The 27,619-nt window shown below is 43.6% G+C and overlaps 1 protein-coding gene across 1 annotated transcript; it reads right to left on the reverse strand.

Annotated features, from left to right (window-relative positions):
- Positions 1-2,347: 2,347 nt before the first annotated feature.
- On the reverse strand, positions 2,348-26,934 carry Clca1 (chloride channel accessory 1). The gene is made up of 14 exons (XM_051165604.1): positions 26,779-26,934; positions 23,255-23,395; positions 22,912-23,059; positions 20,523-20,628; positions 16,548-16,728; positions 14,620-14,838; positions 13,614-13,841; positions 11,846-12,020; positions 9,892-9,998; positions 7,494-7,709; positions 6,697-6,958; positions 5,568-5,738; positions 3,624-3,857; positions 2,348-2,871 (listed from the first exon to the last, which is right to left on the reverse strand). The coding sequence occupies exons 1-14, from the start codon at positions 26,932-26,934 to the stop codon at positions 2,483-2,485; spliced, it is 2,733 nt and encodes a 910-aa protein (XP_051021561.1). The 3' UTR covers positions 2,348-2,482.
- Positions 26,935-27,619: the final 685 nt, after the last annotated feature.

Here is a 27,619-nt window from a genome sequence, read left to right on the forward strand (position 1 = left end):
ATGTTAGCCCCTGCCAGGAGCATCTCTGGGCATTATCTTTTTACCTCAGTGGAATAGGCCTTACTCTCAGGAATCCCTTTGAAGAACAAAAACCATTTATTTATCACTATAAATCACCATTCAGGCTACAAGTGCAAGATAGAGTTTTTTTTTTTTTTTTTTTTTGGCTTTTGTTTTGTTTTTTTTTTAATTTGTATTCCATGCCCAAGGGAATTTCCCGTCACCTGGGGAATTCTCTCCATACTCCCAGGTCAATATTGTCAACTGTAATAGACAGGGAGCATTGGAGAGCAGTGAGTGTGTAGGCAGACATTTATAAGGCACAGAGGTGAAGCAGTGAGGAGTGAGGTTGTCTGTGTGGACTGAGATGGCAAAGAACCCATGGTCCTGTTTAACTATCGCCCTCTGTGTTTCAAACATGGGCTTAGGACACTTAGCCTCTGGACAGCATGTGATTTATCTCCCATCATGCCTCACGGTACGGCTGTTTGCTGCATCTTACTCTTTGACCTCTGGGCTCATTGAGAGTAGGTCCCAGTCTGTCCACACCAGGGGTTTGTTCTGTAGAACAAACAAGCTTGGAGATGTCTTGTGGGATCACCATGGGACACCAGTGGGCGTTAGGATCCTATGGGTGGCAGAGTTGGCGATTGCTTCCCTCCCCCACCCCCCATCCCCCCGCCCCATTGGTTTCAGGGAGAGGAGGGAATTCCCAGAGACCTGTCTCTGGTGGAGGCTATGGGCATGGTTGCCACAGTGCCCATGCCAGAGCCCCACCCTAGTCTGCTGTTCTCATCCTAGCAGGCCTTTGGGAAGGTGAAACGAAAAATAAAAGAATGAGAGGAAGGGTGGGCCAGGCAAAGGATTGACCATGGCATGGAGATGTCTAAATAGTCAAAGGACTTAGTGGCATTTAGGACCACTGGGTGTCATTGGTTTTATTAACACCACCAGTGCTCACCCTTAGTTGGGAACCACCATCATGGCTGCATTCCTCACAGGCCAAATGCATGAGTCCATTTACCCTTAAAGCAGGAGACCTGGGAGGATCCTGGCCTTGTGCCTCTCAGGCCCCACTGGAGGCACTGTGGAGCTACGTGGGCCTCCCAGTGAAAAGGAGCAGGTCCCAGGCAATGTGAATGCTTGTTTCCCTCTGCAGAAGGCAGACTAGCATCCTGTAGCTTGCGGGGGGGGGGGGGGGGGGGCGGCGGAAGGGGGACATCTAAGCACAGCCTGGCACACAAACCATCGAAAAGGAGAGAGAGGAGGGAATAGGTTCAACCTGGCTCCCCCTGGGGCTAGGATCAGACCTCCCTTGGAAGTTTGCCTAATTGAAATCTCTAAGTGCTCTAGGGGAAGGGTTAACAGGAAATATTGAGAAGGAAGGGAGATCCTATCTCCTTGCTGGCTGCACCAACTTTAACAGGTATGGCTCGGACTCAGGAGGATACTAGTTGAGAGTTCCAGACTCCTGTGCCACAGAGACACACGGCTAGGGATGGAAACAGAAGCAGTTTATTAATAAGGAAAAAAAAGTCACTCTTGAGGGTGGGCAAGTAAGCCGAGGAGACAGTTGTGCCAAAGCCTTGCTCTTTATACATGGCCCGGAGCAGGCCTGGTCACCCCACCCGACCCCACTCCCTCACCCCACCCCCACCTCCACTCTGCTTCTAATTTGCAGATAGGATGTAAGTCTTCAGCTGCTTCTCCAGTGCCATGCCTGCTAACCTGCTACCACACTCACTACCGTGAGGACCACGGACTCGCCCTCTGACTATAAGCAAGCCCTCAATTAGATGCTTTGTTCTGTAAGTTGCCTTGGTCTTGGGGGTCTCTTCACAGCAATAGAAAAGTAACTAAGATGGCTGTTAATAGACTATTTGTAAAAAATAATTATTTAGTGTATTTTTATTTCTGTACTGCTTAGCCTGAATCTACCTACCCCGCCTCAATTCCTCCCGCTGTGGGTTTAAGCAGCTGACCCTTGCACTTTCAGGTGGTCCTGCTCCCATGGAAGCTCCAATGTGTGACTTCTTTCTAAAGGGCACCCCCTCCCGGAGCTGTGCCGTCCTCACTCAGATCCTGAGAACAGGAGAAACATTCTTGCTGATGTTAGTCTGAGGCCCTACATAAGAAGCTGGATCATTTGTATTTAAATAGTTTGGTTGGGCGTGTCTAATGGTTTAGTAGTTAGCAGATTAACTAGCTGTGATTGAATCTTATTTTTAACTGAGAAGTTCCTTAGGACAAGCTAAAATCTACTCCCAGCGACTGGTACAAGCAGCATTTCTAAGCATTCAAAACGACCGTTCAAAGACTGGACAATAATCAAACTTTTGGTATTTGAACAGATCATTTTTAATACACAAGGGCCCCAGGTTTTCAGCTTCCCATGTCACTATATCGCCCCCTACAGGAAATCTAAATTACATTTTTAGAAAATTCTACAATGAAAGGAATGATTTATTTATTGCCTGAAAATTCAGTGCAAACCTAGCGTCACCTGCATTTCCCCTATCCACTTCCACATTATCTTTAGCACGTGGAGGCCAGGGATGGTGCTGTTGATGCTAATGTCAGGACAAGGCGGAGTTGTGTCTTCGGGAGCGGGTGGCTCTGGAGTCGGGATAAACAGAGATACCCGGGCAATGTTGGAGATTTCTGACTTCAGGTTGGACTTATCCACAGCCTGGATAGCAATGAAGATATCCGTGCCATTTTCAAAGCTGTTATTTTCCAGTTCGAACTTAAAGTTCTCCTCAGAGTTGGCCTCTTTGGGGATGAGGTCAGTAGTGTTCACTTGGACTGAAGTATTGAACTTGTCTCTGAGGTCAACAATGCTTGTACTTATTCGGATGATGTACGTGGAAGCTAAAATAGAAAATAAAAGAAAGGGAGGGAGGGCTTTTTAAACCTCAAGTCTTAAGCTTTAAAAAAGTTTATTAGGGATTATGTCATCCCACGAAGTGCCTGAATAAAACAGTTAGGCATACAAGGGCTGCTACCTACTGTATGCACTTGGTACCTTAACAAAGTGAGTATAAAGTTGGTTCAGTGACGGCCTAAAGCCTGGGTCAGAGTTTCTGAGTCGGGAGCTTGGATGAGGAAGAAGTGTATCACTGCTCATTAGTTCATTATTTGGAGGGGGTTTTGGTGCTAGTGTTTCTTGAACATTAGCATGCTCAGAGAGTCTTAGGGCACAGAGTCTAGTTGTTAGGTTAGGGTGCTGCCTATTCATTTCATAAACATGTGGTAGAAACAGAGAACCTTAGGCTCCACCCGAGACCTTATTTTTATCTTTGAGAGCCATAATCTAGTAGGATGGGAAATTTCTTTGAAGGATATTTACCCTCAATCCATAAAAAAAACACTACAAAACCTCAATTGTCAGGGAAACAAAGCAAAACAAAACACAAACTCTCAAAGTTTTCTTTTCCTAGGTAAAGTGTCTTATTCTTTAAGGAGATCAGCTTCTTGGATCTTTAAAAATATGTACCTTTAACTTCAGAGCCATTTGAGACTCCCTGCCTTCTGTCTCTTCCTCCCAACACAACTGTGACCCCCTCCTGTGCACCTGCCTGGTTGGTTGCTCCTTTACAGGGTCTGTGCCGCACCAGCCTTACCTCTCCCATGGTCATAATCATCCCCGGGAGCAGTCCAAGTCAGGTTGACGAGCTTGTGCCCTTGGATGCTGGCCTTCAGGTCCGTGATTTGGCAAGGTGGAAAGAGGTCAGGGATGGGGGCCTTGGGAACATCAGTGGCCACAAATGAACCCCCTGAAGATGTCCTGCTGAAGCACAGCTGCTTTTCCTGAAGATTACTAGGTTCAGGGCGTGGAGGATTCATTTTTATTTCACCTGTTAAAATGTATTCAAAATAAGAAAAACAACACCACTGAAAGGCTAGCCTTTATTATTATTATTATTATTATTATTATTATTATTATTATTATTATTATTATTATTATAGATCGTCCTTCCCACTCTTCTTTTCTCTTTTCCTTTCACCAACAAAACTCACTTTAAAGTTTGGTGACAAGACCCTGAATCAGTTTGCATAAGAAGAAAATGAGCAAAGGGAGGCCCACGTTTCTTTACATAACAGGTGCTTCCTGGTTGTAATGTGGGGATGGGTGGGTGGGGGGTGAGGGGTAGGGAGTGGGGGTGAGGGGGAGTGGGAAGGCTCTAGAATTAATTTTTCTAACATTTTCCTGAAATTATATTTCTTCTCTCATTTTTTGTCTTTGATTTTTTAAAAAAGTGTTTATTTAGTTACTTGTATAGAAGGAGGTCAGAGGACAGAGGACAAATTACAGGAGTGGGTTCTTTCCTCCCACCATGTGGATTCCATGAATGGAACTCCAGGTGTTAGGCTTAGCAGCAAGCACCTTAACCGGCTGAGCCACCTCACTGGCTTCTTGCTTTTTCTGTCTTCTACAATGTTAGTTTAAATATCATCGCTGTTTAAACACGATATCACCTGAAGAAATCTAGCATCACTTTGGTACTATTGTGTCTGCCATACCTTCTGCCATTCATTTGGTACTTAGTTTCCTTGGCTTTGGAGAGGTTTCTTGATTGCTTAATTTATGCAACTTTCACATTTTCCATATTTGTGTTTTATCTTTCTTACTTGAAATTGTTTTTGTTAAGGGTCCCAAAACTTCTCCCTCTCTTTTTGTTTTGAGACAGTGTCTCACTATGTAGCCCAGGTTGGCCTCAAACTCATGCTGCCTGTCTCTGAAGTACTAAGATTGCAGCCCAACTGTCAATCAACACATGAGAATTTATTCATGTAGCAATGCGGAATTTGCTTCACACTCTTATATGAAACTAATTCTGTGTGTCAAAAACCTACTGTGGCTTGCTTCGCTAAGGAAGCTCTCAGAACCCATCTTCAACAAAGGCATTCTGATCACGATATGACATTATTGAGAATTTGTTTTCCCACAAATTCCAAGTCTTTAAAACAGTTTTTTGCTGGTTTTAATTTAGAAGGCAAGTCCTGGAATCCTTTAGACTGTGTTGCTCTCAATCCTACTCTGATCCCGAGCAAATGTTTTAAAGCCAGAGTTGGGTGGAATATGTGACTACTTAAAGACACGTTTCTCTCACTTTTGGTGAGGAGGTTGGCCTGCAAGGCAGTGGGAACAAGGGAAGCACGTAGCGGCAGTGCCTTTTATCTTGTAGAAGACAGGATTGGAGCCACAGTACCTAAAAACTATAATCTGCCTAATTGGTTTTCAAATGGGGAGTTTTGCCCTCCTATAAGACAGCAGTGGATAGCTAGGGATCTTTTTGGATGTAGCAGCTTGCGGGTTGGGGTTACTCTTGCAGCAGCTTGGGGGTGGGGCTGCTCCTGGCATCTAGTGGATGGATCCCAGTGACACAGCAGGGTCCTACAAGACACAAGAGTGCACCCAGCACAAAGGGTCACCCAGCCACAAACATCAATCAGGCAGAAGGGAGACTCAGAAGCCAGGGGCTGTCTTGTGTCATTCTGCCTCACAGAATGCTTAACGGTTCTTCTCGACCCAAGTCTTTCAGTCAGCTCTCCAGATCACTTACCGTTTTCGATCCAGCCATCTATGTACATGGCTGCATTCTGCCGGGGTGCCACATTCTGTCTGTTTGAAGTAACTCCTCCCAGAGCCCATATTTTTATGCTGTATCTACCATTAGTATCGAAAGCTGTGAAAAACCTTGAGTAGACACCATCGTTCTTGGTAGCGTCGGCACCTTGACAAGGAGATGAAGGAATTCATGAAAGTCCTAAAAACCATGAGGCTTGATTACGTACAAAATGAAGCCTGATGCTTCTTCACACTGTGTGTGCACACATGTGCGCATGTATATGTGTGTGCACACATGTGCACATGTATATGTGTGTACGTCTTCTCACCCTGAACTGCCCTTTCCTTTTAAAATCAGAGGTCATTTCACATGACTCTACCGTGACTGACAACATGGGCCATCAACTCACTAGTTATCTGTCAAGTTAAACCAGATTGTTCTGGTTTGGGGATTGGGGAAGAAAAATTCACAACTTCTCCCCCAGGAGATGTTTAATTCAGTTGTGAAATTCATTCTAATAAAGATGCTTTTGTCACAGTAAACAGACACCTTCTACAAAAGAAATGCCGAATCGTGCCACTTCGTTACAGATTTCTTAAATGCAAGAAAAGTGGGTAGAATTTTTCACTTGGGGAGCAAGCATAATCTAAAGTCCACATGAGTATAGTAATCATCTAGAACTGTGCTGGAATTCATCTCTGTTGTTTAACGCGTGACAGTATTTCTTCACCAGTAATGGGGAATGGTAGCACCTAAAGTGTGTGGTGAACATACAAATGATGCTATCCATGTCTATAGGGGCATACATTTTAAGGAGGCAGTGGACTTGACAGGAATGGCTATTATTTCCTTCCCTTAGTTTGGAAGGCAATCAGTTCTATGAGGTCTCTAATCCTATCTAATTCAAACCATGAATGCCCTCTGGCTTTGTAGAGGCTGAGACTGGACCCTTCCCCATGTTTCCCGGCATGTTGGAATACAGCACATGTAAGGGAGCAGAGCTCGTTCATCCCAGTGCCCAGTGCCCTGCTGCCAACTGTCCACACCAGACCATGCGCACTAGCCAGGCGTTCCATGGTGGGGTCTTAGAAGATGACCTAATTTTTAGTTTCTTGGATGGTACCTGCTCCATTATCCAGTAACTCCAGGGTTACTGTTTTTCCATTCACAGATTCAATCAAGGCCGTGACACTAGCCCTGAGAATGGGCGAGGCTCCTTGGCGAATAGCCGTGTACACCGTTACTGGGCTGGGGAAATTTCCTGCATTCTTGTTCACTTTTGGGGTCACTGTAATAGGAGGCACTGTAGCACTTGCTGCACGGGAGGTGACAGTCAACGTGAGAGTTTGTAAGCTCGCTTGCAGGCTGTATTTCCAAAAGCCAACCTGAGCAAGACAGAGGCAGATATTTCCAGTGAGTGAGGAAGACCTAACTTCACTGTCATAACAAATGCCTATGTGACTAAAATGTGTTGCAAGCATGTCTGAGAAGATGCGGGTGTCCTTGATACTCTGCCAGTCAAGGCAAACTTGAGTGTGCTTAGACTAGCTGTATGGCTCCCACTGTGAAGACAAACCTAGCTAGAGATACTGAGGCCTAAAGCTGAGCCCTCATTGATCTCTACATGGAGTTTCCAAGGCATGGGCTTTTGAGGGACAGGAAATAGTTTTCATCATCGCATCAAGGATCACTTGTCACCCCAAACTGCTATGCACTTCAATTGCTTCCCTCTTCATTTGGGGACATAAAGTCACCTGCTTTCTCTCTCTTGTCCTAACTGGTAGGCTGACGTCAATGAATGAAGAATTTTCATTGCATTCCCCTGAAGTCAATACTCACTCTCTTTTTAAAAAATCTACAATTATTTGTAAAAAAAAATTTTTTGTGTGTGTATAGTGAGCAAGGAAGCTGATGCCATACCTTGGCAGTGCCTGGGATTTGGAGGTAGGCCATCTTGGTGGTCGTGTCTATGATAAAACCATCTTGTTTCGTCCCACTGGGATCCCAGAGAAGAATTTTGGGAGGGTGCGTTGTCCAGGTGACAAGAAACAAGGTGTCCTTGCCCACTGTGCTGTCTACTATCACTGAGCCATTCATCCACTGGTCATTCTGGAGATTTGCTCCCCTGCTCTCCAGCTGTTGAGAAGACAGACACTTTACTTCCTGGACAGTACAGTGCGCATCTCCCAGTCTTACCACCCTGTCCCGCCTTCCTGACTCCAATTACAAGGCCTGTGGGTATTCTTGAGACCTACATTTTATATTTAGGCTCATTTAGGATTTGGTTCTAAGTTACTATTCCAGCTTCAAGTTTCCACAATATTTCTTTCTCCACCCAAAAGACCACTTCCCTCTGAGGAGCTGTGAACCGCCAGCCTCACACTTGCTGCTTCTCCTGTCACTTTCTTCACGAAGCCTTCACGACATCTGTCAGTTAGGATGTACGAATCACTTCCTTCCTATGCACTTTGATGGAAGTTTCTCCCTGGCTGTCCTTTGATGGCCATCACATTGTGCTTTACTAGTGTTTCTGTAACCACACTACCTGCCAAGAAGGACTGACTATACACAGACTGTATGCATTCCTTCCACATGCATAGATGATATAAATGATTAATTATCACAAATCCCTGAGGTAAGCATCATGCAGTCCCCGTGAAGGTGAAGGAAGTATGCCACCGAGTCAGGAGACTGCTGTATGGCACACAGTGGGATTGCTGCGGAGCAGGGACTGAAGAGGTAAGAGATCTTCTGAGAATTGTCTCTTCCATAGTAACTATCTCTAAGGTGATTCCTGTTAGAAGAGGTCATGGCCATGGAGCCAGGCTTTCTGCTCCCACTGCTAGGTAATGAATGAGTCTGGGTGTAAAGGACTCTCGTTCTCATGGAGGTTACATAAGGGTCCTGCTCACCTTTCCACTTCCCTCACTGATAGTTTTCTTAAATCTGTCTATCTATCTATCTATCTATCTATCTATCTATCTATCTATCTAAAACACATTGAATTGCTTTTCTGGGATGCATTCCTTTCTTTGAAAAACAAGGTTCTTGAGTTTATTTTTAAATTTCCTGAAGGACAACCAATGTAGATACCATTGCTGTCTCCCTAGATTGGAAATACAGTACCTCAGCTGGCCCCAAATCCTCCTGTTTTGAAATTTGTCATCCAGGCTTTGATGTGCCACTATTCCTCCATGTTTACTCAGACTGTGATTGTGAAAGCTTGGCACTCACACCGTGCCAGCTGCTTATTGTCTCCTCCTACTGGGCTGCCTTGTCCAGCCTTGGCGTGGCTGTAGGTGCTGTCTTACTGTCGCTTGTTGTGCCACGTTCGGTTGGTGTCCTTGGGAGGCCTGCTCTTTTCTAAGGAGAGGCAGGGAGGAAGGATCTGGGGGGAGTGGAGAGGTGGGGGAGGGAGCCTGGGGGAGGGAGCGAGGAGAAAACTGGGTTGGGGTGTGATATATGAAAGAAGAATAGGGCCTGGAGAGATGGCTCAGAAGTTAACAGCACTTCCAGAGGTCCTGGGTTCAAGTCCCAGAAACCACATGGTGGCTCATAACCATCTCTAGTGAGATCTGGTGCCCTCTTCTGGTGGGAAAGCACAAATGCAGGCAGAAAATTGTATAAATAAATAAATCTTTAAAAAAGAGAATAAAAGAGAAAATTCCACGTGCAGTTTCTGCAATTGCTCTGATAGAGCATTTTGAAATCCGTTTGTTCTTCCCCAAAATAGTCGCAACATATTTGAAAGATAATTTGAGCTTCTTGGCATTTTAGAACCAAACAAGCCTGCAGAAGCTTTCCATACTCAGAAGCTCTCCACTCAGAGAGGTAAGAGCCTTCACCCAGTGTTACTTAATGGCAGACTCAGGATGAAGATTTAGGAGTCTGAAATGGGATTTCTTCAAAGCAAAGTGCTGTCTCTCTGCTATAGGAAAACCATGGCAAACCTCAGGGACTCGAGGCAACGAGAAAATAGCACAAATCATGTCTGGACACTTGTAATAGAAAAATGTATGGATGATCTTTCCTGAAGACAACACAAGCCAATCATATTACAATGAGTGCTTGTTAGCAAATGCTTACAAGGAATTATTATACATATTATATTTTATGTTGCTGGTCCCTATAGGTCATCTCATAAATGCCAACTGCCTCATTTCAATAAGGAAGATTGCATTTGGAGAATAATGTTTAATGTCAAGCTGAAGAATCTGAATTTTAAATAATACACAAAGAAATGTGGAACTGAAAGCACCCGGCAGTCTAGACTGTGATTGTAAGTAGCTCTGAGAAACCAAATAGTAAGAGCTCCAACCTGAATGGAATTCTGAGAGGCAGCTCCGTTTCCTGACGAAAGGGCCGCAAAGGCATCGACGAGACCATTGTTCTGAGCCTGATCAGAAGCATATGTCTGCAAACCGCCTAAAACGCAAGTTCATTATCAGAAGTTATTTTCCAGGAAGGAAGTATTTGCAACATTTTAGCTGTAGCTAAGACAGCAGGATGTACACTAAAGAGCAATAACAAAAGCATGTGCATATTAGCTCACAAGTTGATACTGATAGATATGTATATACACACATATATAATTACATATACATATATATTTTCATGTATTTGTGACATAGTCTCCTATAGCTCAATCCAGCTTCAAGATCACTTTTTATCCAAGGATGACTTAATTCCAGATCCTCCTGCCTCTACCTCTCACCTACTGTGGCTACAGGTTTACACTACCATGCCTCACTGAAACTGACTTTTCAATTCTACCAATGAATAGCTTCAGAAACAGCCATCATGAAGCTAGCTAAGGTATCTGCACAATCCCCAAGAGCGCCTATATTTTAAAGGTCACGTGCTTCCATCTGAGAGAGTCTGCTTAAGCACAGTTCAGTATGTTTACTCTTATTTAAATGCAGTTCTAGCAAGCTGGGTTTTAAAGTTGCACCTCAGATCAAGAAAGACACATGTGTGGCACTGTTGAGAAGTAACAGTGGACAAAGGGACTGTTACAGAAAACTAAGGTGTGGTGTAAAACAAAGATCAATATATCAGGCCTGGAGACCTGGGTATTGAGAATAAGTGTAACTAAAGAAGGGGAGTCACTCCTATTTTTTTTATATTCATGTGTTTGTGTGTGCACGTGTCACAAGTGTGTGTGTATGAAGGGTGAAGGGTGACATGTGGCAGTTGGCCCTCTCTTTACACAGCCCAGGTTCCGTGGACAGAACTCAGGTGGTGAGCTTGGCAGCAGGCACCTTTGCATCATCTTGGGTAGTCACTTACAAACTGTTAAATAGCACCCAAAGTCAGGGGCAGTGTCCCTGCAGTGGTGCTGCTGTCCCACTTGTTTTAAGATGTCCTCTTCCAGGGGAATGACAGTCGGCTTTGCTCTAAGTCTTGGCTACCAGTGACTAATGGCTGCCTCATTCTGAAGAGGACTGCCTTACCCCCAAAGAGCCACCCTTCACAGAAAGATGACTCGTAGCTTCTTCTTTGCTCCAACAAGAAGTGCCCTTTGACGTATGGATGCAGCAATACACAAGGAGGTCCTCCTGTCTCAAGGGAGGACCAGGTTTGTACTGTGTTTCCAGTCTAGAGGCCCCTTGACTAGAGTGAGGCTAGAATGTACATTTGCTTCCATCCTTTCTCTCTGTTTCCTGCTCTGCCTGTCCTCCGTTTCTTTTCTTTCGAGAGCTCTCCTTCTGTAGTCACGTGTACTATCCATGGGCAGATATATTAAGCTCCCATAGCAATACTTTATATTTCTAATACTATCCTTAAATAAAAGAAAATGTTCACCTATTCTGCTAAAGAAGCTGGGATCGGATGAGACCTGTCTGAACCCTGTTTGTGTGTGAGACTGAGCTACACAGCACACTGGCCTTCTGCGGAGAAACCGCCTGTGTACTGCTTGACTGAAGTAGCCTCTGCATTGTTCACTAGACTCTTCCCCTCCTCCTTACTTCCACTTCCTGTCTTTTGGGTAAAGTCAAATACTCATCAAGTATCTGGGAGGGGCTCCCTGAGTTGTCACTGGGTGTGTGTGGGGCGGGGAGCTCAGTTACGCTTTCTGCAATCTGGCCTAGTCCTTGAACCAAGGCTTAAAGAGACCGGCTGGAGTCAATTCTTATGGTCATTTGAGACGCCAAGCTACTTCGGGAGGTTACTCCGTCTTTTCTTGTCCCAGTTTTCCTGACTCCTCGGTTGCTGGAGCTTGGGGGTTTGTCGTTAGAAGCAGTGGCATATTGCTGCAGATCCTCTCTCACCTGTCATTTTGGACAGCTGCTCCAGCTCTGCAGCGGCAGCTGGTCCCAGGGCCACTGTGTGGATGATCGCCCCGCTCTTCCTCACCATGTCAAAGCAGTTGCTGATGGTGTTGTCTTCCCCGTCAGTCAGCAGCACAATTTCAGACCCGTCGGTTGGGTACTTCTTCTTTATCGCCTAAGGGCGCCATGGAGAGCAGGAATGAACTGGCTTGAGGAAGGCAGGGTGTTTGTGGAAACTGAATTTATGCGGGACAAGAAGCAAATTTGAGGGACCAAGTCTGGGAATGTTGGAGGAGCACCTGGCTCCTCTGTGGCACTTCCACAGCATGGAGCTCAACAGTGAGCTCTTCCTATTGTTAGCCTGCCCTCGAAGGGATGCTGTGCCATGCAGGGTGGCCCTAGAGACATTAGTTCTGGGAGAGGACACAGGGGGGTTGAGTTTTCTTCATTTGGTCCCTCCCTGGGAGCTTTGTAAAGTTCCATGATGCCTTCAGAAAACATCAGGAACCAGCTGAGGAATAGTGGACCCACGGGAGATTTTAGCTTTAGCCTTTTACTATCTGACACTATTAGCTTTATGCTGGTGTCACAAATTCTGTCTGGACAATGTTACCCCTTCTGATTAAAGCAAACACTTTGTTCCTTTACACATGCATGTACATACATGCATGCACATGCACACACACATGCATGTGCACTCACTCACATGCCTAGTCCTCCCTCACTACACACACACACACACACACACACACACACACACACGCACACACACATTTGGTGTTTGTTTTTTGAAACAGGGTTTCATACAGACTACACAGGCTCATGTAGCCTGTGTTGATAAGGAGGATCTCCATCTTCTGATTCTCCCACTCTTACCTCCAAAGTGCTTTTTATAGTTTGTATCTAGATACACCTTGTAGTAGCTAGTAGAGCATAGTGGACAGTCCAACTGCCAATGTACAATAAGATTATGATGGGAAGAAAATCAAATAAAAGCATACGTGGTCTTTTGAAGGAAACCAGACTCTACATATCACTGAAGTGATGGAAAGAGACCAACATGCATGGCAGACAGGTCAGAGTAAATCCTGATCCCCCTCTCTCAGGTGAAGAACTTAGAACCAGATCTTCTGGCCAGAAGGCTGGAGGGGAGTGGAGGCACAGGACACTTCTCCTGACTACGTCCTCTATTTGAGTGCTGGCAGGCAATCACAACACAAGGCGACCTTGGGGGCTATTAGAAGGCAGTGGACTGAGACTATGAACATGGGAAAGAGCCAGTGCCTAGGTGCCTGAGAGCTGTGGCCACAGCCTTGGTCTGGCCAAAGTGTTTCTGGGACTCAGAAGTAAGAACTATGGCCCAGTTTGGGTCCCTTTGTCAAATTTCTAATAATTGCTGTGTGTCATGGGGTTTCCATGTTTCCCTTAGGGAGACAAAGGGTAATAGAATTGTGTCATCAGGTGAGACCAGGTGATCCTCCCATAGAGTTTGAGAATTTGGAAGCTAGAATTGCTGGTGGCAGGAGCCACAGAAGACATGTTTTGAGTGCAGACATGCATGCAGAAAAGCCTGAGTGCCTAGGTGCACAAATGGAGCAAATTAGCAATAGCTCTGGAGGCCTGTGTCTTTGCGCCCTTTGACCATGACTTTGTCCTTGGTCATAGAATTCGATTGACACCAGCCATGTATGGAAACCCTAGAAATGACATTTTCATAGGAGCTAAAATCACAAGCACTTACAAACTACAACAGTGGAACACGTCTTACTGTAAATGCTGCTTGAAGCCCGGAGCATATAGATGTCCCTCCTGAAGATACTGTGGGTAAGCGATTGGTCAGCAGATCTCTGTCAGCACCGCTGTTTATCTGTATGAGTTCGCTTTGTACATAGGCGGCGCTGTCAAATGTCACCATGCCAACCCAGGATCCCTGCTCCACGGTCTGTAGCAGGAAAAGCTTGCTTGCCTGATTCATTCGGTTAAGACGGTCATCATTCTGAAAGGGCATGTAAATAGAAGCCTTCAAGTGAACTGCAAACAGACTAAATAAACAGACTAACGACAGACTAGGTTTAAGGGGGTAGTTGCAAGGGGCTGCCTCAAAGTAAGTGTGCCTTTTTATGGGGATATTTTCCATCTGTACATGGCGTCTATTTTGGGTAAAATTTTGGAGATTTTTGCATAAATGACAAGAAAGCAAAAAACTGTATTATGCAATCACTGGAATGCAATGCATTAGTAATAGGTCTAAATAAGGCTTATATGGAACTCTAGGTCTAGTTATGTTAGTAAAACATGAACCATATTAGATTTATGTAATTAATCAGATCTTTGCTCATAAGTTGACATTAGTTTAATATGACAGAGGGGACAGTTGATACCAAGTCTGTGGAATGAGGCAATGTAAAGTGTGTGTGTGTGTGTGTCTGTGTGTGTGTGTGTCTGTGTGTGTTTCTTATCTCCTGGAGCTTGGTGGTCTAAGAGCCATAGGGATTTGCCTGTCTCTTCCTACCCAGTGCTGGAATCACAGGTTAGTTTGGGGTCTTGAACTCATGTCTTTATGCTTGCAAGGCAAGCACTTTATCAGTTGAGCTCTCTCTCCTGCCCAAGATGAGCATTTCTGATGACAAAGCTATTGCTGTGTTTTTGTCCTCCTCCTGTGGTTATTCTCTACCAAGTCCAAATTGTTTGTATTACACACACACACACACATACACACACACACAAACACACACATGATTCCCGTGCCAAAGATGGAGGCTCAGTGAACATACCGTCATGCTCCCGGACTTATCAAGAACTAAACACACAACTCTTTGTGCAGTTTGCAGCAGTGAGAAGGTGGGTGTGGGTGGCTGGGTTGTCATGGGAGTGGTTTGCTTAAAGTCCTCAGATTCTTGGATGACTTCCCACGTGCTTCGGAGATTGCATCGTTGGTTTTGGGCATTTGGGGCTTCTTTGTTGTGATTTTTTTCTGTACAGAATTCAACCACCTGAAATTGCCAGTATAACGATATATATGACAGTCATATATTTGTAAAGCTTTCTAGAAAAACAACTCCTTGTCTCCCCATTCCCAGGCTTCTCTGCTTGCTTATAACCATGGCTCAGCCCCACAGTGGTGCACAGCACTGCGGGGTGGGGTGGGGCGGGGCGGGGATCATAGTCGGCTGTGCTGTCTCACTCCTTGTCTGCAGCCTCATTACACATCTAGTGCTGTTCTGTAGTGCACCACCTGCCTGCTCTAAGGTGGCTTCCTTCACTCTTCAGAGTTTCTACCCAAGATGTCACCCTTCATGTCACCCTCCAATATTCCTCTCACTGTATCGTCCCGCCTCTCCATCCTCACCACCAAACCCCACTTCTTTACTCCCTGAGCCCCACTAAGCAACATGCTGCATTCAACCTTGACCATGCATCCTTCCAGGTCTCTCTAAAACCCATCTGGGAAATCCGCTCTCTCTTCATAGTGAGTGCATCAATTTCCTGCGGTGCATCTCTACCCTCCGTGCATGTTTCCAAGTTGAGGTCAGCACTATGCCCCAGTCACCCAGCTCAAGAAACCAGGAAGTTGCTGTTCTCCTCCCTCTACAAAACAGCCAAGACCTGGACATTATTTCTTCCTGCTTACAGGCCATACCCCTTTCCTCTGTTTCAGAGAACTCGCCATCATTTGAGTCCTCTTGCTTCTTCCTTCCCACTGTTGTCATGACACCTGGCTTTTCCACCTTGCTGTCTCTCCAGCTTGTTCATCCCCACAGCTGTTTGAGAACTCTTCCATTTTACTTCAATATAGAAGACTTTTAATATCTATATTGTATGTGTGTTCTACTATGTGTGTGTGTGTGCGCGTGCTCATGCAAGTATGTTCATGTGGAGGCCTGAGGCCAGTGCTAGGTGTCTTTCCTCTGTCACTCTCCACCTTCAGCTTTTTTTGAGGCAAGATTTCCCAGTGAACTGGAAATCCATCTGTTTGATGAAACTGGCTGCTGCTGACCTTCAAGGATCTACCTCTCCCCATCGCTCGGTGCTGACACCCTCAGACCCTCTGTGCTCCATCAGCAGGCACCTTACCTTGTGAGCCATGTCTCCTCTGCCCTATAAGACCCTGTGTCTGGCTTGTGAGTACCCACACCCAACAAGCCTTGCAGTTTCTCATAGCAAACAGTAGTCGCAAACTGGAGATTTTCTGCCAATCCACACCTTCCTCTTGGCTGTGGGGGTCCAAGTCTTTAATTTCTTCTACTCTTATTCTATTGGTTCTCAGGCTTGCCAGGCTTCTCCACCCCTTTCCCTTTGCTCACCAGGGAGCTCATCCTCCACTGCCTGCTTTGTAAACTTGCCTTCATTCACTTCCCAAGTGTTTCCCTCATTTTCGATTCTTCTAGAAAATGCCCGTTCAGTCCCCTGTGGCCTCAGAGTGCAACGCACAAATGTCAGCAGACTGCTTTGCCACCCAACTGTACATTTGGGCAATGAACCTGAGAGACAACGTCACACTAAAGTTTGCTTCCTCAAGATTTGGCCCCCGGTGTGGCACATAGCAGGAGTTCTGTGTGTTTGTTTTCTGGGACCTAGCTTATCTGGTAGTATCTCTGAAAACTGATCTTCCCTCTGAGTGCCTGTGCAAAACCAACTGACCCCACCAAATGTATCTGTGCCAAGGGGGAGGGGTGGGGTGGGGGAAAAACCAGGCACTTACAGAATTAATACTTTGACTGAACATTATGGATGCCTTTGCAGTCTGTTGCTTATGTGGTATGAATACACAATTGTTTTTATAGAGTCCTGTTAATTTGTCAATTTGGCACTTTCCACGTTCGATACAACTGCCTCCCTGGCACCGACGGACTAGATTTTCACCGGTAATATCCATTGAGCATCTGAAAACACATTAAGGTTTTAAATGCTTAGGCGATGCGATCATCTCAAAGGGGCTGTCACGCACCTCAACCTTCAGACCGTTGGCCTTGTATGATTTTTTTTTTCATTAAACAAGAAGAAAATACATACCCTCATATAACAGAAGCACTAAGTTTATATCAAAGTCATTTCTGTTGCCAGAAAGTACATGAAAAATAGTACCAGAACAGCGTGAGTAAGGATCAAAGACCATCCGCTGCTCCAATCAGCCTCCGCATTCTAGCAAATCAAGGTCCTCTTAGCCCACCACAGGACTTGCTGGAATTTCTGTCTGCCCTAGTTGTTTTATTCCAAAAAGTTTTTAAACGGTGACTGTATGCTCATTGACATTTAATTTTTTATATTATATGTTTATGGGTTTTATTATAAGTGGGATGGATGTTTTTACCCATTTCCCTTTTAATTTATAAACTAAAGTATATAAATAATAAAAACATAAAAAGTATTTGAAAACTCATAAAAACTGTAAAGAGAAGAAAACAAAACAAAGGCCATGTTCCACCACCAGAAATAAATAACCCCCGGCTTGTTTAAAGATTTTCTGTGTGTCAACTTCAGAGTGCTTTGTTTTCTGAGGGAAAAAAAAAATACTTATGGAATTAAGATGTTGGAGGTTGGTCTGATGTATTTTGATGTTAATTATTGCTTACTATCTCTGAGCCCCATCTGTACCTTGCCTAAGAGCTTAATCTATTTGACCAATAAAAGGCTGTCATACCTGGGCAGGGCAAATGGCTAAGGTTTCAGGGCTTGGGAGACAGGGAGACTCTTGGGAGGAAGAGAGACCAGAGGAGAAGAGTGGAGAAGGAAGTTGCACCATCATAGGTTAGGTGGAGAAGCACATGGCTGGCAAGGATGGAGATTTGGCCCAGATGATGATAATTATTGTCAAGTATATGGGATTATGGATGGGAGGTAGCTTGACAGAAATTATTAGAAGCAGATGGCATGGGATTGGGGCAGGTATTCCATACCTGTTCTACTATGGGAAGTAGTTTAGGGGATTAATATCTGTCCTGTCCCAGGTTTGCTGAGACTATTTTAAAATATAACAGCTGTCTGTGTCTTGATTGATTGCTAGTGGGTTAGAAAATACTGCTGTAATAATAATTATAGGCCTGATAATAAACATGATTAGGTCATACTGGTAGATTAACCGCAACAGTAGGATACTTAAAAATCTTAATATATACATATATATATGTATATATATATATGTATATATATGCAGCATATTCATGCACGATGTGGTTTTATTGATTTTTATCTTTGACATGACATAAATTCATCCTCACCTAGTAAATTTACCTTTTCTGTTAATTTTTCAATGCCTAAAATGAAACGTGCTAAACACATAAAATTCCACATGAAAACTCGACCATTTTTTAAAAAATCCATTGATATAGCTTGCCTATCATTTACTTAAAATGGAATTTTAAACATGAAGTTAATTGCTTGAGAAACAGGGAAAAAAAGATCTGCTATCTGCCATCTTCGACAGAGGTCGCTCTGCTTGATGACTGTAAACTTCACTGCAGGGAGCTGTCAAGGGCATGAAGTAATCTGTGAAAGGGATGACCTCATCTTTGTGTAATTTGAATCTCTAAATTTCTACTGAGTATGATCATTTCATATGTTTATTAGTTATTTTTATTTATTCTTTTGTGAATTATATATTCTTCTTGATGACATTTTCTATTAGCATTTCACTTTTTTTTTTTGTCTCAGCTTTTTGTTTTCTGAACCTTCCTCTTGTATGCTAGGCTTGCTTCACACTTGCTTTGTAGCTGACAATGGCTTTGAACCCACACCCCTGCCCCTTCCACCTCTAGCATCTTATGTTTACAGGTTTCTGTCATTACAATTGACTTCACATGTTTTCCAGGTGCCACAGTGAGTACTACCATTCTAAAAGTTTGGATGGTTTGGGGAGCATATATTTTTTTTCCTGTCTCCCTCTTTTACCCTATTTAGTTCATGTAAGACAAAAACTTAATTTATGGGCAGTCACATCTTTTCTCTTTTTCTCTTAGTTATGCTTTTCTCTGTTTTGTTTGTTTGAGACAGGCCCTTCCTATGTAGTCCAGGATAGACTTGAGTTCACATCCCTCTGCCTCAGGCTCCTGAATGCTGAAATTACAGTTATGTGTCACTGTAATGCTCTCTGATTCTAATTCTTAAATACACAGAAAAGCTTTTACTACATAGAGATATAAACACATAGATAGATTTTCATTACATGTAGATTTGATCTCACTAATTATTGACTTGATATGTATTAATCGTAATAATTTAAATGGATAGACTTTAACACATATATATATATAATTTGCAGTGTGTATGTGTGTGTTAAAATTTGACAAGTTTATCCAATTGGAAGAGATTCTGTTAATATTTCCCATAGCTAAAATTTTTCCTAATATCTTAAAAAATCTTATCTTTCCTCATAGATTTATTATTCATTGTGCTAAATTATTCTGCACATAAATTACTGTCAATAAAAACTGACAAGTAAAAGTCCCTTTTATTGTGACCCTTTTTCAAAAATAATCTCACTGAATGAATACTAAGATCTTTGGATGAGAGACAAATATATTTTTACTAGAATTTCATAAAATTCATGAATAAACTTTTGTTGAATTTATACATTTCATGAATTGAAATCCTCTCTGCCTTGGTTTTCTTTGAAACTTTTTAGAATTATTTTGTAGTTTTCTTCAAATTTATCTTTTACATTTCTTACTGTGCTTTCCATTGAATTCTTATCTTGAGTGAAGAATTTTTTCCACTATACTTTTTAATGAGTTCTTGCTAGTATACAGAGACGTTAATTTATTGCCTTTGTATCATGTCCCTTTGTTGACTACCCTTGACAAGCTGAAGTTCACTCTATTATTTTGGGTTTTCTAGGCGGAACACTCACCCATGTAAGCGCCATTTCCTTCCCTCCCCTCTGGTAGCCTTGTTTAGTACCACTTCAGTTTTGCATTACTGAATTGGATACAACTTCCTGAATAAACTGAGACACCCGTGATCCCTGCAGCCACCCTTGTCTTCTGGCTGAGACTGGACTGTCCATAGCATGTCTCTGTTAGATATGGTATGGACTGTTGGAATGCATAGATACTCTGTAATATATGAAGTAACTTCTGGACAGATTTTTTTTTTAACTTACTTCTGGGCCTACAAATACTTTAAAGGTTTGTTTGGAAGGCAAAGGATAATGAGTATCATTAATATGTTTTGATCAAGTTTCTCTCTAGAGGCCATGGTGGTCATGTTGTGCACCACCAGCATAATGTGCACCACAGCTGTCGAAGGGAGAATAAGCTGATGGATGATTTTAGATCCCAGAAAGCAGCTAATACAAAAGAGCTTTGCTCTTAATGGGTGGGGGAAGCTCAGAAAATAGGTGTGGGAAGACCTACTACAAGTTGGAATGGTACCCATTGGCTGAGATTTGACAAGCCAAGCCAATACTCGGTCACGTCAGCAACGTGACTCTTGGATGTGGTCTGTGTGACTCAGAGACCACAAGCAGAGGCAGCTGGCAGGCTGTGTGCAACAGTGATTCACAAAGTACAGAACTCAGCTACCAGAACCGCTTGCAAGAAAAAGTGGCCATTGTACAGAAATGTGAGAAAGAACGTCTTGGAGAAAATAAGACAGAAGACTGGTGTTTTAGAGGTAATTCAAGGGGAGCTTGGTTACATTTTCAAATTGTTTTGGTGAAGCCAAGTCAAAATATACATACCTCACTGCTTCGGTCTTCCCTTTGGATGAGTAGAATTTCTCATCATTGTTGTACTCATCAAATACTCCCCATCGGAAATGGGCCCACTCGTGGATGAACGCCCTCTCTGTGAGAGAGAAGTCAAGTAGATGACAAATGTGAAATGACCTCTTCTAAATGCTGATTTTACTTTGCTGCATCATAGATTTCTAAATAACAAAATTAGAAGCTTGATTTCCTGAGCATGACCTAACATGACAAGCATACAGTTCTGTAGGGTACACATGTTTACTCTGGCTTATGTGTGCTCAATACGCGCACTGGTCAGGCAGCGGCCCCGCCATACACTGCTTGGTTTTGTGAAGGACATGCAGGGTCAGAGAAAGAAAATGTAGGGGTTAAGTCCAACTCCTGAGCACAGTGTGGGAGACCCTGACAGCTCCAGCCTTTGCCTGCTCTTCACCTTCCTGGCTCTGAAATCACAACACATTTCTGAGTATTTTGCTCTAGGTCACATCACATTCCTTTTCACCTCTGGTTCTTTTTTCACATGTTTTCTCTTGTTGACACCTCTCATTGTCTGCAGTGAAACTAATACTCTTCTTTTAAAGTAGGGTTCCATCTAAGGCTCATGGTAAGAGCCTGCAATCCCAGCTACTCAAGAGGCTGAAGCAGAAGGATTATTAGTTCAAGGCCAGCCTTGGCAATGTTTTTTTTGAGATCCAGTCTCCAAAGCAATAGGAAAAAAATCCAGCCTTGGTCCACCCAACTAACATCCTTAACATGCTTAGACCAGACTAGACATTTCCCTTGCTGTTCTATCACTTTGTGTCTTACACCGTCATCGTTCTTGTCTCTATGAAGACAGGCAATATGTTTTCTTTCCTGTTGTATCTGGGCACATCACATCTAGAGATTACTAGGCACTCATTAAGTAAGTGTCACTCATAGTGACTTATGTGCATCTTAGTGTTTCTGAATTACAATTCAAGGTGGGCTATATTTGGAGAGCTAGGTGAGAGGGCATACAGAGGAACTCAAACCTCCTGATCTGCTCTGAGGGTTTGCACTGAATTTTTTTTCAAGTTCTGGAAAGGCTATGACTGTTAAAAGTAACAGAAGACTTTGAGGGCAAAGGACACGGGCCATGGTTTTAAAGCAATCATTGAAGGGAATGGTGTGATACCCAGTTGTGGTGGCCAGAGTAAGCTCAGGACTGGAATAGAGCAGCTGGATCAGTTAATTCAACACACATTTGTTGAGTGATAGGTCAGCAATCTTCTGTTCTGGTTATGGAAGTAATTTGGAATAGTGTAGAACTCAGGGACAATGTTCCGACCTTTCTAAACAGTGAGTAATATGTTTGGGGGTGGGGCGTTTAGCACCAGGGCTTGCCTTTGCCTTCTTCATTGCCTAAGTTAAGAAAGCCAAGCTAATTCTGGAAGATATTGCTCTTTTTTAGATATTAATTTTCAACACTAGTTAGTCAAGAACAATAGTTATTCAATAACTAATTACATTTTTGTATATATATATATATATATATATATATATATATATATATATATATATAAAGCACTACATTCTTTGAATATTTCCTTTAAAGATTGCTTTATATAGCTCATATGGACATGACAAAAGTTTACTTTTGTAAGAATTGAACTTCTTAAGGGTCTCAGTGTATAGTCCAGGCTGATCTCATACTCAGGATCCTCCAGCCTCAGCTGTACTACTGGGATTACTGGTATGCAGCACACAGAGAGAGAGGGGGGTGAGAGAGAGAGAGAGAGAGAGAGAGAGAGAGAGAGAGAGAGAGAGAGAGAGAGAGAGAGAGAGAGAGAGAGAGAGAGAGAGAGGCGGAGGGAGGGAGGGGGGTGGGGAGGGAGAGGGAGAGAGAACAGTTACCGGCTTTTGGGAGATGAGAGGATGACAGAAAGATGATCCTGTCTGCTAACCAAGGAGTGACACACGGTGCCACAGAAACTGGAAGCTTGTTAAAAAGCAGAGCCTGAGACTCTACTGAGTTCTACATAATCAGGAACTCCAGTCTGATAAACCCTAGCACACTGTCACCATCTGGTAGCTATCTTATAAACTGCGGGAAGACGCTCTAATTCACTCATGTCAAGCCCATAGATCCATAGAAATCTAATGCTTCATGCCAAACAATTTTACTGCAATCACCTGGCACGATAGTGATTTATAAAGTGAAAATGCCACACCTGTGCGGGCACACAAACCAATGTTAAATACACGTCTCTGACTCCTTGTGTCAAATGAAAAACCACAGTTCGTTAGCTTCATTTCGAGCTTGTCATCTGTAGACATACTTAGAAAAGAGAATAAAGTCGGTAATATACGATTGGTACGTGATGCGCCATTTGCTGGGATGTGTTATCTGAGTGCATACCTTGTGGTCCATACTGAGTCAGCTTCTTTCCTGCTAAGAAATTAGGAGTCAGGTGAATCCTGATCCCCTTTTCTCCACATGCCCCTACATGCTCAGTGAATGGCTCATCGTCACCTGCAGGGCTAGCTGTTGACACAAGGACATCAGCCTGAAGGACAAGAAAGAGAAGACCACCATAGCATTTCAGCAAACAATTTGGCTGTGGTTGCTTCGGGGGAAATTGTAGAATAAAACGGAATTGCCCCAACCAACCAACCAGCCAACGAGCCAACCAAGCAACCAACCAAACAAACAAAAACTATCTCACAGGAGAAAACAGAGGTCAAAAAGAATCTGATCTCACATTTTTGAAGGTTTCGAGTTTTGGCCTCTTATAGTCAGGTTTGGTCATCCAGTTTTCAGGAATCAAAATGGCAACATTCTTGAAGTAAAATCTTTTCCCCGTAGCTTCGAACAGGTATGGAGAGGCCTGCGTCACCATATCCTGGGAGGAGAGACCATGGGTGACATCATCACAGAAAGGAGACAGAGGTGCGAGTCATTTAAAAATACATCTGTATTTTCCTTTCAAAAGCTTGGCTGGCCAGCGGACATGGCTTTCTTAGGAACAGCAACAGGTCTTTCTGAGTGTTGTTCACACCATGGAGCAGTGCTGAGCAACACAGACCCTACGGGCAGATGCTAATCCTGGCTCGACCACTTCCTGCAGGACATTAGGCACTTTCCAAGCTCCGATTTCACCACTTACGGCATGGGAAATGTTGTTATGACTACCTCAGAAATGGCATCACACACATGACACTAGGAAGAAGAATGTTTTCTTCCCACTAATTTTTATTCGCAGTCACCTAGTGCCTCCGTTGCATTTGATCTCTTGACCATAAAGTTTAGAGAGGGAAACTTACAACTGGGGGTATAATTCTTCATGTTTCACAACAGTGGGGGAGAATATGAGATCTGATGCTTGCTGAATCTCATAAAAGTTAAGCTAAATCTAATATTAAACGTTATAACTTTCATTTTAGTATAGTATTAAGAGTTAGATTTAAAGAAACAGCATCATTTAGTATTTGCACATCGTGCATAGCTTTATTTCTAAGAAATGAAGGAGCAGCAGTAGCAAGTGTCCCTGCAGGTTCCCCGGGGTGCGCTGTGACAAGGCAATAGAGAGATTATACATACCAGTGAGGCTATAGGAAGAAGGCTTTGTGCCAGCTAAGACTGAGAAAGAACGAACGTTAACAAGGAAAGACGAGAGCTCTGGTGTTCTGAGATGGTGAGGGGATGAGAATCAAACACACGGAGAGGAAGTTGGAAGTAACAGGAATGAGGCCCGGGAAGTGGCCCGTGCCAGGAGCAGTACAGTGGAGCCATGTCTGGGATGGAGCCAGGAGGGTGAGAGCTGAGAAACTGCAGACCTTGACTACAAGCAGCAGGTTAAGAACTGTCTATTTCAGTTCAGTGGAACAGAGAACCAGGAATTGGAATCTGTTTGTTTTAGCAGGAACTGTTATAATACATAGATGCTGGTGGGAAACGATGATGCAAAAAGAAAAGAGGGCTGAGCGGAGGAGCAGTGTCCTGGCTGCCCCAGACCTCCGGGAGGAGAGGCTGCTCAGTGGGAGAGGACATGGGTGGAAGATGGCCGCCGCCATGGCGCCAGGAGGCCCTTCTCAGCTAATGATGTCTTACTCCTGTCCTTTTCAGTGGATAAACTTGAGGAACTTGTTCATTTTCTCCAAGCCCACCCCACTCCCATTTCTAATAGCGGCAGTAACGATGGCCTTTCTAACTTAGGAAGAGTGCCAGTGCTTTGCGCTTCCAATCCCAAAGCCCAGGTTTCAACAATGACTGGGACAACTTAACGGGCTATAACGCTCCCAATTAAAAAAAAATAAAAATAAAACCAGCAAATGCTTGATGATTGGGCACAAAGCTGACTGTGTTTGAATACTTGACTATAATTAGTTACACTCACGAAATGTGACTATTTGAAGTGCCAGCAGCACGAAGTAAATGCTTTTGTCCTCCTGTTTTAATAGAGACATGTGCCATCTGTTCTGCATTCTGAGAGCATGACGTCGTATCCACACACACTTAAACTCTGCCTGGGAGAAGGGTGGGGGCTAGGCATTGATTATTGGACGGGCCCAGCCTTCCCTAAGGACAAGCACAGAACATTATTGACGGCTGGATCCCTGCTATGTGACATAATGCAGTTACTTTGCAAATATTTGTTATATAAATGAATAGAAGGCTGATTGACTGACTGAGCAAACTGTTATGACAAGTGACAAGTTGGTACAGTAGTGCCAGGACAGCTAGTACTTGGACTTTGTGTATTGAAGAGACACCTCCAAATCCTCTCATTTTTATTTGTGTGCTCTGTGTGTGTGTGTGTGTGTGTGTGTGTGTGTGTGTGTAGAGAGAGAGACAGACAGACAGACAGACAGACAGAGCCAATGCCTTCACTTTTGTGCTCACTGGTGAGCTTTCCAGGGTCCCACAAATAGATTCCATCCAATTGTCATACAAATAGCCACTAAACAAAACTAAAATCATGAATGTAGGAAAGGGACCCTGAGAGGATGTTGTTGATGGGGATGGGAGAGAGTGCAGGGTGGCTACTAATCAGAATGTACTATATATATTATGAAATCGTCAAAGAAGAAAATTCATTTTTAACATGAGAAAGAAATAAAAAATGATAAATGAGCACATATTGCTTAATAATAAAATGCACAAACAAAATTAAACTAATATATGAAAGTGAGCAGATAAAAACATTAAAAAATTTAAAAATACAATAAAGTAACGGTTTTGCTAAAGCAGAAACAAACCAGAGGTACCTGCAACCCAGTGACAGCAGCTACAGTTTATTAAGCTCCTACTATGTCCTAGGTGCTGTTGTGAGCTTTTCATGTTCCTCATGGGGCTCTGTAAAAGAACTACTTCTTTTCACCATGTCCCACAGCAGGGCCCTCCCATTCTGTAGTGCTGCCCTAGGGTGTTCTATGAGCAGACTGAGGACTCCAGGGTGGTGGGTTAGATGTTTCCATCTTACTTTTGTTCTCTACCGTTGGGGAAGTCAGTTTGGATGACACTTCCAGCTCTTCCAGGATAAGAACAAGTGACGGTGTGAACCCCTACCCCATCCCCCACACCTGTGGCAACCCTGAGCCCACCCCTTGCTTCCAGGTTGAAAAGATGCAGGGCCTCTGCCCCTTGGAAGGGTCCTCTTTAAGTTAGAGCTTGCACCTCACGGTTCTAGTTAGCATCAGAGGTTAGTTCCAAGTAGGCTAAGAAGAGGGTCTAACACCCTTCAGAAGCATGTGTGCATGCCTTGTGTGCCTTCTGCCACTTCACACAGCCAACCATCTCTGTGCCTTATGAATGGTTTCTAGGATTCCTCCATAGTCACTGATATGTTTTAAGCAAGGTTCAGATAAATTGAAGTTTGGTGTACAAAAAAAAAAAAAAAAAAAAAAATGTTCCGGAAAGGAATTACCCTCTGTGCAGTTACCAGTATCTGCTGAACATAACTGAGTTTGCCTTTGTATAGAGCAAAATGCTTTTCAGCGACAACCTACAGTCAGTAAACACAGATGCCGTTTGCTCAGTGCCAACATTGCTAAGTCAGAGTTACGTGCGCTGCATTTACCTGGTTTCTCATAAAAAATCCTAGTGGGTAAAGAGTTATTGTTTTCTTTATATAGATAAAGGATCTGAGATTCAGACATAAAAATATCCTGCCAAGCCAAGCAACTGGAGCAGGACAAATCATGTTCTCTTTATCAGAATATTATGCGTATTGAGGATTTAACAGCTAGGAATTGCCAAGGCAGGTAGTGGCCTCCTAGAACATACCTTTATCTGCTGGATGAGGCCTTCATCTTCTGGAACATTGTGGTCAATGGCGATGACGATGCCTTCATAGCCATTGTTGTTCAGTTGGATGAGGGAATTGCTCAGGACGCCTTCCAGAAGGATCAAGAGGAAGACAGGGCTCTTCAACGGTCCCATCACGCAGACTTCCCTCTGCTAAGGGTTGGTTGTAGAAGTGTCTTTACTACTATATATATATATATATACACACACAAACACACACACACACACACACACACGAACCAGAGACACAGTTTTCTCAACTTATCAACGGTGATTTATTATAGGTCTTTAACCCCTTGACCATAATGGTTCTTTACCACATTTATCTACAATATAAGAGTAACTATTATTTAAAACCCAACTGTGTACTTTTCAGTGTTTCTATTTTAAAAGGAATGTTTGGCTTGCTTCGGGCTGTGCCAGATGCTTGAGCAAGGGTGGGGGAGCCTACATCCTGTTCCCCAGAAACACTTATGCCAGAAAAGCAGGCTGGCCATTGGGAGGTCTGTTTACCTACAAATATTTGTCTAGTCAGGGACACTGACCCACCCACAACCACTCCTGAACCCCACCTTCCCAGCTTGACTTCGATGCATTTAGGTAAGCCTTTGTTTCCTGTAAGGCATTGCAGCAGTTTCACTGTTATCCTCAGCGATACTGGAGCAAGCTCAGCATCCCTCGGCATGCTTCGTATATACCAAAAGCATCAGTGAGTAATTCAGATGGTACTCAATATTTCACACTTTAGAGAAAAAGTAAAACATCTGCTCTGCAAAACTAACCTCCTCCAATTCCCTCAGTGCCCCTTTTGCTTCTCTAT

Source organism: Acomys russatus, chromosome 23, assembly GCF_903995435.1.
Source record: "Acomys russatus chromosome 23, mAcoRus1.1, whole genome shotgun sequence".
Taxonomy (NCBI): Eukaryota; Metazoa; Chordata; class Mammalia; order Rodentia; family Muridae; genus Acomys; species Acomys russatus.